Genomic DNA, 15,874 nt, shown 5'->3' on the forward strand with positions numbered 1-15,874 from the left:
AGCTAGGACAGGTCTCACCCGATGATTTGGGCTGTCAGCAAAGATCAGCCAGATGCACAGTTGTCCCAAATCGGCCGAGGACCAGGCTTTATTCACAGGTGGAGAGAGGAGCCGTTCACTTTGGCATCCACGCTGGGCAGCGGGAAAGAGGTTTGTGGTCCGGCGGAAAAGCGACAAAGGGGGATAGTCAGTAGTGGTATCCCCGTATCCTACCTGCTCACTCTCTCCGTATGTAATGTGGAGGTGGAGCCGCTGTAAGAGGCTGACGTATCACGGCTATACTATTGCTGGAGATGCAGAATAGTAATACATATCATGGACAGCAATATATACAAAGTACTATAAAAAAGCACTTTTTATTGTGCATAGGGCAGTTAAAACAGACGTAAGGACAACGCGTTTCACGGAAAATACACTCCGTTTCTTCGGGTCACACACAATGTATGTATGAAGCACCATCTGCGTAAACTAGATATGAACTGACCAACCGCTTGAGAGGAAACTCTGGCCTAGAATCAACTAATATTAAATACATTGGTCAAAGTTCCATCATTACCCAGGAAAGCTTTGCACAAGAATGACAGGCAAAAGCCTGATATAAAACATAATAAACAGATCATGGTTCTGCTGGATTACAGGAGAAAGGATAGCACATAACAAATATACGGAGACTGAAGGTGGAGGTCCAGCGAGAAGGTATCTGAAACCACCAGGAAATTCTGCGGGAAGAAGAATGTGGGTCTGGATTGTATAAGTGGGGTCTGCATATTCATTTAAGCACTCTATTCCCTCACGGTTCATCGTGGTAGCTACACTTAATTCAGCTAAATCCATTCTCCAGCATGTTTGTGGTCTATGTCCCTGACCAGAAATGGGTGGTTTGGGTTACAATAAATCACCCCTTAGCAGCTTGCGGGTTGAGAAAATACATAGCCGGCGCCATCAGAACTCACTTTCCTGTCTACAAATGTGATGTTGGTTGGGTTGCACTCTTCATTCCCATTACATCATGACAAGCTGTGAACAAGTATCAACGGCACATCTGGAAAAGGGACGACGAAGTGAAGGCAACGGAGACCTGAAACACGATGCCCAGCTCCTCATGAAACATTAAGTGACACAGACGATGACAAATGAACGTTCAGTTAAATCAGAGGGGCTCACATCTTTTCAGCTTGTTTTTTGAAAATTATGAATGGTGGAGCGGAGTGGGAGTAATGCCACGTGTGGGGCCGGGGAGGACAATGTTATGTATGTCGCGATCCCCACCAGGTGAATAGCTGGCCAATCGGTCAGGGGGTACTAAGAGCTGCCGTACTCATGCCGGAGGTTCACAAAGGCGGAGGTTTCCAAAGAGCTTTGTCAGTCTTCGGAAACATGCCTGCAACTGCACTGCCGGGGAGGGGGGTGGAGCACCACCTGTGACCCGAAGACATCGGACCAGGTAAGTATTTAAGCCTGAGTTACTTTGAAAATTACCAATGGTGAAGTGGCGTGGGAGTAATGTTACCTGGGAGGATGGGGAGGACAATGTTATCTCGCTTGGCCGTAGCGATTGCCACCAGGTGGATTGCTGGCCAAGCGGTCGGATGGCACTGGGGGCTGAGGGAGGCGGAGATGTCCAAAGAGCTTCGTCAGTCTTTGGGAACATGCCCCTGACTGCACTGCAAAAAAGGGGGGTGGAGCATCACCTGTGACCTGAAGACAGACATCAGACCAGGTAAGTATTTAAGCCTGAGACACCCTCCCAAACACACACACCTAGTTCATCATCATTAAAGAGAACCCGAGGTGGGTTTGAAGAATATTATCTGCATACAGAGGCTGGATCTGCCTATACAGCCCAGCCTCTGTTGCTATCCCAACCCCCCAAAGGTCCCCCTGCACTCTGCAATCCCTCATAAATCACAGCCACGCTGCTGACAAACCGCTTGTCAGAGCTGGCTGTGTTTATCTCTATAGTGTCAGTCTGCTGCTCTCCCGCCTCCTGCAGAACTCCGGTCCCCGCCTGCATCCCTTCCCTCCCTGCTGATTGGAGGGAAGGGACGGGGGCAGGGACCGGAGCTATGCAGGAGGCGGGGGAGCAGCTGAGGCTGACACTACAGATGTAAACACAGCCTCACAGCACGGCTGTGATTTATGAGGGATTGCAGAGTGCAGGGGGACCTTAGTGGGGTTTGGGATAGCAACAGAGGCTGGGCTGTATAGGCAGATCCAGCCTCTGTATGCAGATAACATTCTTTAAACACACCTCGGGTTCTCTTTAAGACTGAGTCTCCCATTACAGGCTCTTTTATTTTTACCTGGGGCACTCTTTAAAGAGTAACTATCAAAGAAGCTGTCATTCTGTAAACCCCACATACCTATAGAGCTATTAGCCAGTATCAATAGAAAGCTTTTCGGAAGTCTCTGATCACAGTCTATGTGAAAGGAAATATCCTGTGTATCAGCTTTTTGAAACAAAGTCGGAGTGAGGGCCAGACCGATACCATGTAGATAGGTTCCACTTCTCTGTCACTATTCACAGAAGAATGATTTACTATTTGTTTCTGCCCTGCTCACACACACACTGCTTTATCACAGATCATATGAAAACAGCTAAGAGATTTTTCAGCTACAGAGAAAGGATCTGAAGAGAAGGGTCTGTACTTTATTCCTGTACTTGGATGCTTACATCAGAATGAGCTCTTCCTGGCTGCAATCTATGTTTACTTGAGACAGCGTGAGGCAGAGAGAGACACAGGAACAGCTGATGAGTTATTTACACATTATATAACACTATATGTCTGCTTTCTATCATTCTGATCAGATTCCAGTCACAGTATTACAGACAGTGAGAACTGTTTCTGTATGCTGGATGTGCTGGGCACAGTCCATAGTAATGCACACAGTGAAATCTGTTCTCTGTAAACGTCATTTTTTTTACATAAAAAATGAAAAAAAGCCTTTGTATTGCTATTTGCTAGTAATTACTGTAAAAATATGTGGAATTCAGAATTTTAAGGTGGCCACTAATGGTCCAATTTCTAGCGAACAATCATTCGAGCGATCAGAAATTCTGATCAGATTGGTTGTAAATAATCTCAGTCGTCCAATTCGATTTTCATCAAACTAAAAGCAATGATTGGTTCGTTGATGATGTAGTGAACGATTTTTCTCCCGATCAGAATTTTCTGATCGCTCAAATGATTTTTCGCCAAAAATTGGATTGTTAGTGGCCACCTTCAGTTAACTTTGATAGCTGTCCTTTAATATCTTCTTTTATCGTAGAATGAGCATTTATCCACTTCCAATTACAAGGACATCCTTAGTAGCATTGCTCATGCCAGACCATATGATCAGGAGGGTGCTTGTAAAAGGACCCAAGTACAGAAACAAACGCATGCACGCACGCGCACACCTAGCGAGTATTTCCCCATGATCATCAGCCATTTGACGTTCAGAAAAGCCAGCTGACGACTGGTGACTGAACAGGGCACGACTCTCAGGATCAGACCTTCTCCTACATACAAGGAAAAGCAAGAAGTTTTGAATCAGGATGATACCATTTATTGGCTAACTTAGAGATGGATAAACAGTGAGCTTTCGACTTATAAAAAGCCTTCGTCGGACTGGTTCGACATACAAGGAAAAAGTTCCAAATTCTACACTTAATACTAGACCAGCGCACACATACGCACGCATGAGCTGTGCAAATCTTCAGACCAGAAATTACAGCCACCAGCAGAAAGTCAAAACAAAGAAAAATCTGTAAAAGGTGGAAAGGTTTTTAAGCCAGACATCTGGATTGCTGATATAGGAATACAAATTCTTTTATCCATAGTTCTAGAAGATTTTCACATGAAACTTACTTTTACTGGGGAAGCATACCGATAAAGTGATCTGTACTTCTTGTTCACCCTCACGCCTCTTTCTCAAAGCGTTGCACTGCACTTGGACGCGAATTTCAGAACTCTGTGACGGTTAAAGGCAGGGCTGTGGGGTCGGAGAAATTTTGGGTACCTGGAGTCAGCGTTGGAGGTTTCATAAACTGATAAGTCGGAATCGGTTGATTTTTGTACCAAGTCCACAGCACTGGTTTAAGTGAACCCGAAGTGAAAAGGATACGGAAGCCGACATTTCTTTACTTCTGAACATCACAAATTGCCTGGCTGCCTCTAATGGTGGCGATACATCTGCCGATCTACACATCTAATATTTGGGGGACAGCGACGGACTAGGCAAGGCAATGGATGCCGAATCAAAAGGCTGATTTCCAAAAGATTTCATGATGAAATTAATTTGATCAGAGAGAGATTTGACTCTTGCTCGAATCTGCACATACATCACATACTTTTAGCCACAGCCCCTGAACAAGCATGCAGATCAGATGTTTCTGACTGAAGTGTGACTGGATAAGCTGCATGCTTGTTCCAGGTGTGTGATCCAGACAGTACTGCAGCCAAAGAGATCTGAAGGACAGCAAGGCAATAGGTATTTTTCAAAACTTAATAAATATGGCAGCCTCCATATCCTTCTTGGTTCAGGTTCCCTTTAAAGTGAATCTGAAGAGTAGTAAAAATAAAAAAAATCAAAAACTTACCTAAGGAGAGGGAAGGCTCTGGGTCCTATAGATCCTTCCTGTTCTCCTCCCGGTCCCCTTGTTCCACCACAGGCTCCTCCGTTTAAATGCCCAGCAACGGGAGGCTTTGGAAGTCTTCAGAAGCCCAAGTGCTCCTGAAGGTATGCAACTCTGTACTGCGTAGGGGCGAGCGCTCCCCGAAGTCTTCAGAAGCCCACGCGCACCGGAAGAGAGCAGTCTCCGACACAGTGATCAGAGACTGCTATTGGGGCAGCCTGCGGGGGTATGACGGGACGAGGAGAGGAACGGGAAGGCACAATAGGACCCAGAGCCTTCCATCTCCTTCGGTATCTGTTTTTTTTTTCCGCTTCAGACTCCCTTTAGACTTGATTAAAGTGGATCTGAGATAAACTTTTACTCATTGCATAATTGTGTTCCTTTCATATAGTGTATAGGGCATTTTTCAAGCCAAATACTTTTTTGTTTTTGTTTTAATAATCTAAATCCCTATAAACCTCGCCCACAGCTTTTTAGAGAGCCTTGGCATTTTCAGACAGTAGCAAGGGCTTATGGGAGCTCAGTCTGGGCAGGAGGAGGGGGAGGTGTTACTAGCCAGAGATTTCAGAGGCAGAGGGGAGGAGAGAGGAGGGGGAATTAGGTTTTCACAGGCTGAGTGCTGAAGATGCAGATAAGCTTGCCTGTTTGTAATGTTTACAAACAACATGGCTGCTGTCATTGTATCACAGGAAGAAATAATCATATTCTATTGAAGCTGTTTGCAGCTAGATTTGCTGTGTAAACCATCTAAACTTTAAATAAGATATATAGAAAGTTACTTGTTACAGTTAGTTTTTTATCTCGGATCCTCTTTAAAGGTACATACAATGCATATGAGAAAGTGCACAGGAGGAATTGCACACAGCGGTGTGGCCAATAGCTACAGGAAGCCTCGACTCAACCACTTCAAAGGAAGATTTCTGTTTGACTTGGAAAAAATGAAACCTACCCGACTGTTCTTTTTACCATATGCCACTGAGTCGTGTTGTTCCTCTATTTCCCAAAAAAAGAATTACAGATAGCGCTTCCATATATGTAAAAGGAAATATAATACCTTTTGGCATGAGAGAGTTACCACCAGTAGCTCTGCTAAGCTGAGAGGTTGAACAATGTACATTTTTAGACCGTTACCGATCTACTGAAGAAGTTTGTTTCCCTCTGGAGCTGACCCAGCAGTAGCTGAACACTGGATGAACCAGATTGGAAAGAACACAAAGTCTATCCAAACGTGTTTGACTCCATATCCCAGCCCTTTCCAGAGCTCTCCAAGGAGAAAAACAATGATGTAAAGGCCATGGAAGCCTAGCAGAACACCACAATATAACTCACAATCACAAGACCTGGGACAGGCTGTTCTTCCAGCTGTGAATTCATAACTTTCAATATGTCTCTCTCAGTTTACGAACAGCTTCCAAAGAGAGAGTCCTCTTCTGCCAATAATAGGTAGGGGATGTGTTCAACATGTAATTAGTTAACCGTGCAATCGGGCAAGTGCTTCGTAATGTCGGATTATCCTGGACGCCGATTATGGTAATCCAAGCAAGAGAACCATGGCATGCCGCCCTAGCACACGGTGCTTGGGGGCTTTCGATTTATATATAATTCAACAGCATCATAAAGTGGGGGCATGCACAGTTCAGCTGGCAGCATATTCGTTGGCATTAGGCAGGGAGGAGTGACATCTAAGAGGAGAATTTGCTCTTGCATCTGCTTGACTTGGGTGAAGGTGTCCGTTTTTACGAGCTTCGGAAGGGTACGGTGGACACACAACAGCACAGCCGCCACTCTTATATTCAGTGCCAGAGAACTCACACCCAAACCAATGTGCCAGTATTTCTGGCCAAAGAACAAGGGAATGACTATCCAGAGCTGGTGATGGTACATCAGGTTTATGTCGACCTTACGGAACAGAACTATGCTTGGTAAAGAGATGACGCAGAGGAGGGGATCAGTATTTAAGTGACAACTGTGGGGGCATTCTGTGTATACTCTGTACTTATACGTTGTAAAGCATTATAATTATTTGTATGGCGTCCTCATTTTCTACAGCTAAGTAAAGAGCGGGGATCTTTGCACAAAGAGAATACATTCTCTTGTGCAGTCCTAACTCTGGCCCTATACCATGCATAGTGCAAGCATACCAGCATGCAGTGCATCAACCTATAAAAATGTCAGGAGCACATATCCCGACATCCTCGCTTGGGACAGACCGTGAAACTAACCAAACTAATCTAAGAAGGGAGCTACAAGATACATCCATGTCCACCATACACACACACCAGCATAAGCCGATTTTGTGGTTTTGTTGGTCACACGCCCTTTAGCAACTACCTTATACCTTATTTAAAGGGGAACCTCCAGTGAAAAAATGCAAATGAAAATACAATGCAAATAACAAATACCTAAGGAGCTGTCCAGAGTGGCAACCCATTTAGCCTCCAGGGTACGCTCCACTGCCCCTTCAACTACCATTTATTTCTACTGCTCACTAATTAAGTGTTTTATAGGGGCATTTTCTATTAGAGAGAGGAGCGGGTGGGAAGAGATTGAGAAACGCTCTAGATCAAATTGGTCGCAACACCATGCTCTTGTTTTATATACAGTATACCGGAAATAGTGTGTGTGTGTGTGTGTGTGTGTGTGTGTGTGTGTGTGTGTGTGTGTGTGTGCGTGCGTGCGTGCAGGGAGATAATAGGGTGCTTTTCAGTGAGTTGAGCAAACATGGCCAAAGTTCACTGATGTACTATATGTCCCAGGAAATGTATACCGCTATTCTGCCAAACAAGCCTATCTGGTATGGTGGCAAATTCTGGCAGAAGGGTGTTATTCCAAAGTGGGGTGTGAAAATCATATCGCTTTCGTCTGCAATCTTTACAGGCGCGCTTCCAAACGAGGACAGCCTGTGTGAGGATAGTGTCTGGTAACTTTTTTTCGGGGGCAGAGAGTCCAAGCTGTACCCCAGGGTTACTGAGAGACTGAGAATTGGATGTTGGACACCTTTATTGACCGTCCTTTATGCTTTTTCTTAAACTATTGTTAGTTTGTTTCCATTTGTTTTGTTGCTTTGGGGGTGTATTTTTGGGGAAAGGTTTAGTTTCAGAGGAGATTGTTACAAATGGGAAGGGGCCTTCCTTTTATGTCAAAACTGCGTCCGTTGAATGCAACTAGATACAGGGCTGGTTTAAGGGGCCCTGGGGCAAACGGAAGCGGGGCCCCCCTGGCGGAACATTCCCCTATACCCCCCCCCCCCCCCATCATTACCTAAATGCTCCCCGGGGCCCTTGCGTGTGAAGCAGCAGCAGTAATTACTCACTTCCCTCAGGGCCGGCGGCTGCACAGTCTGGGCACTCTAGCCACGCTGTCCTCCTTCTCTATGACCCAGCACATATTTGCACATAACAAGCGCCGGGTTATAGAGTGGCTAGACTGCCGCCCGCTGGGAGAGGGGAGTATTTACTGCTGCTTCACATGCAAGGTCCCCGAGCAGCAGTGTGAGCAGCATTTGGCAGAAGTCGGGGCCGCTGGGGCAATTGCCCCCTTTGCCTTTAAGGCAGCGCCGTCTCTGCCTAGACACTTATTCACTCAAGTACCTTCTCAAAGATCACTGGTCCTGGCAGTATTTCTTTATAAGGGTCAGGAACCTTTTTGTCTGAGAGAGCCATGCATGCCACATATTTTAAAATGTAATTCTGTGAGAGCCATACAAGATGTTTCAAACTGGCAGTGTGCATGCGCAGTAGAGGGCTTGCCTCCTTGTTGCCATGGCGATGTGTATACAGTTGAACCGCCGGGCAGCGGAAGTGTCAGACACGTCTTCAGCTTCTCTTGGGTTTCAGCAACATCAGCAATTTCTCTGAAAGCCAGACAGGAGAAATACCGACTGAGGGCTGGTGCACACCGAGCGGCTTTTTGGGCGTTTTCAGATCCGCTTGCGGCTGCGGATCTGCTTGGTCAATGTATCTCAATGGGGTGGTGCACACCAGAGCGGGAGGCATTTTGCAGAAACGAAAAATGCCGGGGTGAGGCATTTTTTGGATTGCGGATGCGTTTCTGCCTCAATGTTAAGTATAGGAAAAACGCAAACCGCTCTGAAAAACGGCACTTCAGAGCGGTTTGCCAGGCGTTTTTGTTACAGTAGCTGTTCAGTAACAGCTTTACTGTAACAATACAGGAAATCTACTACACCAAAACCGCTAGACAAAATCGCAAAACGCTAGCTGAAACGCTACAGAAAAAGAAGAAAAAGCGTTTCAAAATCTGCTAGCGTTTTGCGGATCTGCTAGCGGTTTTTGGTGTGCACCGGCCCTAACAGCTTGTACAATTAGCTAGCTGACTTGGGAGGTTGATTCACTTTGTAGGACGAGATCCCCGCACTTTGGCCCAATCGGCTGCCTGTCAAGTGACAGGCAGCCTATTGGGCCAATCAAAGTGCAGGGATCTCGTCCTACAAAGTCACTGGACCTGACAGGATCCAGGGTGGGACAATTGGAGCAGCCATTTGTTTTGGGGTAGCTGGAGTAAGTTAGTGGTGCATGCTACAGCAGTAGCGTGCACTACTTTGAAAATTTGACTTGCACTGCCACACTAAGCTGTGCTGCATGAGCTGTGTAACTTAGTGAATCAACCCCTACTGATTTGTATGTGAGCCAGATGTATCCATCAAAAGAGCTGCATCCGGCTCCCGAGCCATAGGTTCCCTACCCCTGCTCTATACTGTAAATTTCTATGTTAATATTGGGCTATACAAGCATAAATAAAATATGAGATATTTGTTCATGGGTGATATTATGGCAACATGCAGATAGTCGCACTTCTAAAAACACTTGGAAAGAAGTTGATAAAGTATTTTCACTCCCTCTGTGATGTCAGAGTTCTCCGGTATACAGTTCCCTTTAATATTAAACAACAACGCAAACAATCTTCCAGAGAAGGAATCCAGTTGGCTGACACACGGTGTGATCTCGTTTGGTCACAGTGTCTGACACGGGGGACGCCAGACAACTTGAACTTTACCGTAAGCCAAAATATTGTTACATAATCATAAGCTACACGGTGAGAAAAACTTGAAACAAAAAACGTGTCCAAAAGTGAGGAAAGAAATTCAGCTCCGATAGATGCACATTGAAAATTCAAAAATGAATAAATAGAATCTGAGCAGATGGAAAACTGCAGGAGGAGAACAAAATTCCAATTTGCTGTGCTAATATTAAGAAATGTTATTACTACAGTATTTCATTTAATTGGAGTGCGTTGACAAACCGTTATGAAGGAACTTCAGATGCAGTTTTACTTAAAGAGACACTGAAGCGGAAAAAAAAAAAATGATGATAATTACTAGAACAATAGTAGCAAAGAAAATATTCTTATATTGTTATTTTCAGATATATAGTGTTTTTTTATAACATTGTATCATTCTGTAATATTTGCAGTTTACACTCTACTCAGCATTCTAAATGATTTTACAGAGCAGGCCAGTGAACTGTTTGAACCCTTCTCTACAGAGAAAAAGAAAATACAATGACTGACAGTTGAGATAACCAGCTTCAGAAGACAGAGATTTCTGCAACTTTGAAAGTTATGGAGCTCAATGGCTCTTTTGCATAGATAACAACTGGAGTTTAACTCTTTCTGTACTGGAAACAATATTAGACTTATGATTCTGCTCCTAATGTTTTAATAAAGATGACTGATGCAAATAATTCTGTCTTGCTTGCAAATTTCATACAAACAACATGCCTCTTGAAACTGGGCATTTCGTTTCTATTTTGTTTTCCCCAATTCCATCTCTGCATGCAATTTGCATCAAATAATTTGCATGCAAGCTGGACTTATTTGCATCACACTGACCATCTCTACTTTGCAAGTATTAAAAGAAATGAAAAGATTCCCCCTGAGAATAATGGTTTTGCATTCTTTCTCTAGGATTTCCCCCTGCAGAGAACATGAAGGAATACGTGCTTTTCTACTTCCTGGCGCTGTGCTCTGCCAAGCCGTTTGTGTTACCTCCTAAGTACATGGCGCTCACTGACCTCATGCTGAAAGACATGGAAGATGACGATGATGATGACGACAGCGACGAGGACAACTCCCTCTTCCGGAACAAGCTTCCTCTCCGCCCCACCCCACCATCGTTTGACATTTTCCCATCATGCCCGTTCGGATGCACATGTTATTTAAAAGTGGTGCAGTGCTCAGATCTGGGTAAGACAATCCTGACATCTTGTTGTTCAGAAATGTATTGGCAGCCTGAAAATGTTCTCAAACTTGGAAGAGAAGGAGGACGCCAACATCGCTTTATTGACCGAAGTCGTCACATGTATGGAATGACCACACTGTGGCTGGGAACCGGCGCAGTCCTCCTCATCCACCCCCTGTGATCGGATGAGCAGACTTCAGCCTGTACACTGCAACTCTACAAGAGCCAGATTTATGCAAGGGCCTTGTGGGATGTGGCCTAGGGCGCCTGCTGTCTACAGAGGGGGCTGTACATAGAGTAGGGGGGTTGCTGTATATGTAAAAGGGGGCTCAGAATGAAAAGCAAAACCTGGAAAGATGCTGTCCAAGGTAGCTCTACAATCAGAGTTCCCCAACCCTGTCCTCAAGGCCCACCAACAGTACATGTTTTGAAAATACCTTGAATGATTGATTGGATAAGCTTTTATACTACATGAAAGTGGTAAGATTGAACAATCAAGATTGTATGGTGTGTGTGTTGAGCTAGGCTAATTTGGTGTTTGCACGTTCATGAATCTACTTCGGTGGTGTTGCATGCCGAATACATGTCTGCGCACCTTCCATTACCCTAAGCAAAACAAACCATTTGATGAGCACAGTTGACTACTGTATCTGGTCTCTCTGAAGAGGAGGCTGCAGCTGTAATACCTGCCAACATTCACCATGCCAACATTTCAGCCTAGCTTTCTACATAAATAATATTGTGTACATTTCTATGTTACCAACAGGTCTGTCGTCTGTACCAAACAAAATTCCTCGCGACACAAGACTGCTCGATCTGCAGAACAACCGGATCAAAGAGATCAGAGAGAAAGACTTGCAAGGCCTCACGTCACTTTCTGTAAGTTTTATTTTCTTAAAGAGAATCTGTACTGTAAAATTCTTACAATAAAAAGGATACTATTCTCTTCATTATGTTCTACTGGGCCCCTCTGTGCTGTTTCCGCCACTCTCTGCTGAAATCCTGGCTTGCAATTGCCAGTTTTAGGCAGTGTTTACAAACAAAAGACATGGCTGCTAACCAGAGTGTGATAGGCTCAGAGGAGAGCTTGGAGAGGGTGTGTAAAGCTTCTGCGAATGACAAGCTGTGCTGCACATTCCACACATTCCAGCCTGAGCCCGACAGAGCCGACAGAGGACAGAAGATAAGATTTATTCCAGAGACAGTGCAACTAGAAAAGGTTGCAGTAAGACAGACCACATTATAACAGGTATAGGAACTTACAGGATAGAAGAAATTTCCGAGTTTCTTTAAATGTTTCCTTCAACTATTTAAAAGCCAAAAGCACACTTAGTAAGAAAACAATTCAGGCAGAAAACAGACCTGCCAAACTGTAAATTGAAAAGTCGCCACAAGTAAACCCAACCTATTCCAACAGTGAACAAGGCAAATACTAACAGCAATCAGGAAGGTTAGTGAATATGAACAGTGCTCTGGAAGCAATGTGGCGAATATAAATCTTTTTTTTCAAATGTCAAATGTGCTTCACAACACATGTCACTGAAGGTTAATTCATAAAGATTAGAGCAGGTGGAATGTGTGTGGAGAAACCTGACTGTTTAGATAAGGCGATAAGCCAGGGGTAACAGGCAAGCTAATGGAGAGACAGACCTCCCAGGCAGCTGCAGTGAGAGGAGAGCAGACAAGGCATTCCGGAATACCAAGGCTGTGTTTTTTAACCCCTTGGGTACCTGTTTTCAGATAAATTTCACATCAGAAAGCCTGCATGTGTAACATTTCTGGAACTTCTTCTAAGCTGCAGCAATTAAATAGATTGTTTAGAAAGACTAATAGACAGATTCAGCGCAGATTCAGGAGGAGAGGCAGAAAAATGCACATGTAAAGGGATGCTGGGGCTGCCTCCTTTATACTTGCTGTCTCTGCAGGAGAAAATGTATCAACTCAGCCAGCAAATGTAACAACTCAGCCAGTACTGCCAGTTTAGTGGGGAATTCCCCGACCTATTATCGCAAGTGTAAACATTTTTATGAATTGGCACACAAAAGTCTAAAATACAGATGCGGTGTTTTCCCTACAAGTTTTTTTTTTACCGCAAATGTTTTATGAATAGAGCCCATTGGGGGTAAGTACCTGTGCCGTGGGACACCACGCTATCATTCACAATATACTGTATGTGTCACAGCATGGTTACACCAGAACCTCCCAAAAATTGGGTTTTCCCAGAACATTACAAATGTTAGTAAAACATCTAAATATTAATAATTATAATAAAAGAGTCATATGTAAAAACACATCCCAGTACATCAAAACGATATCAGTTTTATACATAGTAATACACAATATTAAACACATTAGTCTGTCATAAATATCAAATAGGATCATAGATTGCATCTGGTATTGGTTTGCTATAACCGTACGTGATCGTGCCTGAAGCAGGTTTCGCAACAACTGTAGCTTCCTCAGAGGCTGTATTTACTCAACATCAGTAGCATCCATTAGACTGCAACCTCTATATATGGACAAACCAATATAGCTTCATTTATATATGATACAAGTGAAATCAGAACCATTCCCTTCACGTGGAAGACCCTCTCTATGAAATATATGTGGAGGTCCTCCTGGTGCAGGTTTTGTATAGCGTAGACATTATGTATAGTATCTTCCAGGTTTGGCACTTCATATAGCATGGACTTTGGAGGCTCCTCCAGGTTGGGTGCTTTGTATAGGGTGGATTTTATGTGGAGGGTCCTCCAGGCAGACACCTGGTATAGTGTAAACTCTATGAAGAGGGTCCTTCAGGTTTGGAGCTTCATATAGCATAGACTTTATGTGGAGGGTTGGGTGCTTCATGCAGCATGGACTTCATGTTGAGGGTCCTCCAGGTTGGCATGGACTTTGGCATGGCATGGTTTATAGCATGGACTTTATATGGAGGGTCCTCCAGGTTGACATGGACTTTGGCATGGTTTATAGCATGGACTTTATGTGGGGGGTCCTCCAAGTTGGGTGCTTCGTATAGCGTGGACTTTATGTGGAGGTTCCTTCAGACAGACACCTGGTATAGTGTGTATGAAGAAGGTCCTCCAGGTGGAGAGAACTGTTCTGATTATTAACGGATTCATTTACAAATGCGAGCTTCTGAGACAGCGCAAGCCTCTTCGTCAGGTTACCATTTTCTTGCTTGCATCAATGGCTAACATGGGACAAACTGTACAAGGAAAACGTTCTGCCCTCTTTGCCCCAAGCTTGAAGTTTAGCTTTGAAGAATAACTACGCTCCAATTAAAAATAAGTGGCAATCATAATACTTTTATCTACAATGCAGGCACTGACAAAAAGATGCCAACAAGGAAGTAAATGACTTCCTACCCTCATAAATGTGATCGGCTTAGTCAAATTACAGGCCTTCGAAAATGCTTCCTGGTGCATGGTGTGCCACACTCATTAGAACATACTGCATTCTCGGAGGACCTTCATCAACTGTCCCGAACTCATAAAACTTTCTCCTGAGTTTTTTTACTGATGAGTTTTTATAATCTTATAAATAAAATACACGTTTATCAGCCAGAAAATAAAAAAGTTACACAAAATAAGAGGTCCTCAATGAACTAAAATTGGGATGAAACTATGTACAGTAAACCCCCCCGTTATCCAGAACTCAGTTAACCAGAATTCTCAAGCAACCAGAAAAAAAAGCCTGGCCTTGCAGGATACATAAATCTACCTATACACGTCTTTATACATTAATAAACCTAAATGGAAGAAAGCGAGCCTAGACAGGTCTGCAATTTTTTATAACTCCGATCATATTTCCAATATTTTTTTTATTGGATATAGATTGAACATAAATCGAAAGGACATACACATGGAACAATAGCCAGTAATTCAATCAACATTTTCCAAAATGTCTGATCTGCTTCCAATAGAGGAAGAGTTTGATTTTAAGCTTGGGATTGGTCGCTGGCAATCTGTAGGTTATATTTTTTTGCCTAAACAAATCATTTCATGTATCAAAAATAGGATCTGTGTGAAAAATGCATGGTGTATACAAGGCTTAAAGGGGCACTATGGCAAAATATTGTAAAATGTAAAATATTTGCAAACACATACAAATAAGTGGTACTTTTTTTCCAGAGTAAAATGAGCCATAAGTTACTTTTCTCCTATGTTGCTGTCACTTACAGTAGGTAGTAGAAATCTGACAGAAGCTACAGGTTTGGACTAGTCCATCTCTTCATAGGGGATTCTCAGCAAGGCTTTTATTCTTTATAAAGATATTCCCTGCTTACTACACAGTTTTTTTGGGCAGTTGGACAAAGCAACTGGAATTCACTAAGTGCTTTTGAAAATAAATAAATCCCTGAAAATCCCCTATGAAGAGATGAACTAGTCCAAAACCTGTCACTTCTGTCAGATTTCTACTACCTACTGTAAGTGACAGCAACATAGGAGAAAAGTAATTTATGGCTCATTTTACTCTGGAAGAAGTATACTTCTTATTTGTATGCTTGCACATATTTTACATTTCTCGCCATAGTGCCCCTTTAAGGGACTGCTACTTTAAACAAGTTCATACTCCTAAATGTGCAGTTATTTATTGGGGTGAGGGAATAGTAATTTGTAGATACAATTCTATGTGGCTGATATTGTGGTAAAACCCCTCTCACAGAGTGATGTCATGACCATGGTCCTGACAGTTTGCTCTCTGTGAATCTTGTTGCATTGTGGGGAATAAGGTCGTTTTCCAACTGACAAGCAAGCACTATCTCCCTGTGTGCATAGAACTCTCAGTAATGAACATTCCGTACAGATAACCTGGCAGAACTAAAGATGTCACTACCAGTGATAAATTTCAGAATGTAATTCAGAAAGAGGAAAGACTTTACACGGGGCAAACACAGACTAAATAATCTATAAACAGATATTGTAAAAAATAAGCAATTTTATTAATTATGTTATTTTCACTAATTCCTTAATCCTAGTTCACTATTTCTTAATCCTTATACTTCATCCTTATTTCTAACTTTATTTCATGACAAAGAGTTTCATAACTTCATTTGT

At 43.3% G+C, this 15,874-nt stretch overlaps 2 protein-coding genes across 8 annotated transcripts in view; one reads left to right on the plus strand and one right to left on the minus strand.

Annotated features, from left to right (window-relative positions):
- The window catches only part of CENPP (centromere protein P), a 413,763-nt gene that overhangs the window by 167,143 nt on the left and 230,746 nt on the right, over positions 1–15,874 (minus strand). The window lies entirely within an intron of this gene.
- Positions 1–15,874, plus strand: part of ASPN (asporin) — a 62,240-nt gene that overhangs the window by 26,779 nt on the left and 19,587 nt on the right. For 2 of the 3 annotated variants that reach the window (XM_068252002.1, XM_068252003.1), the window contains exons 2-3: positions 10,541–10,819; positions 11,581–11,693. In XM_068252002.1, the coding sequence (XP_068108103.1) occupies positions 10,561–10,819; positions 11,581–11,693 (372 nt within the window). In that variant the 5' untranslated portion in view covers positions 10,541–10,560. Of the gene's footprint in view, positions 1–8,552; positions 8,638–10,540; positions 10,820–11,580; positions 11,694–15,874 lie in introns of those variants that run through there. The other variant, XM_068252001.1, reaches the window with a different exon arrangement.

Source organism: Hyperolius riggenbachi, chromosome 9 (assembly GCF_040937935.1).
Source record: "Hyperolius riggenbachi isolate aHypRig1 chromosome 9, aHypRig1.pri, whole genome shotgun sequence".
In the NCBI taxonomy this organism is placed as follows: Eukaryota; Metazoa; Chordata; class Amphibia; order Anura; family Hyperoliidae; genus Hyperolius; species Hyperolius riggenbachi.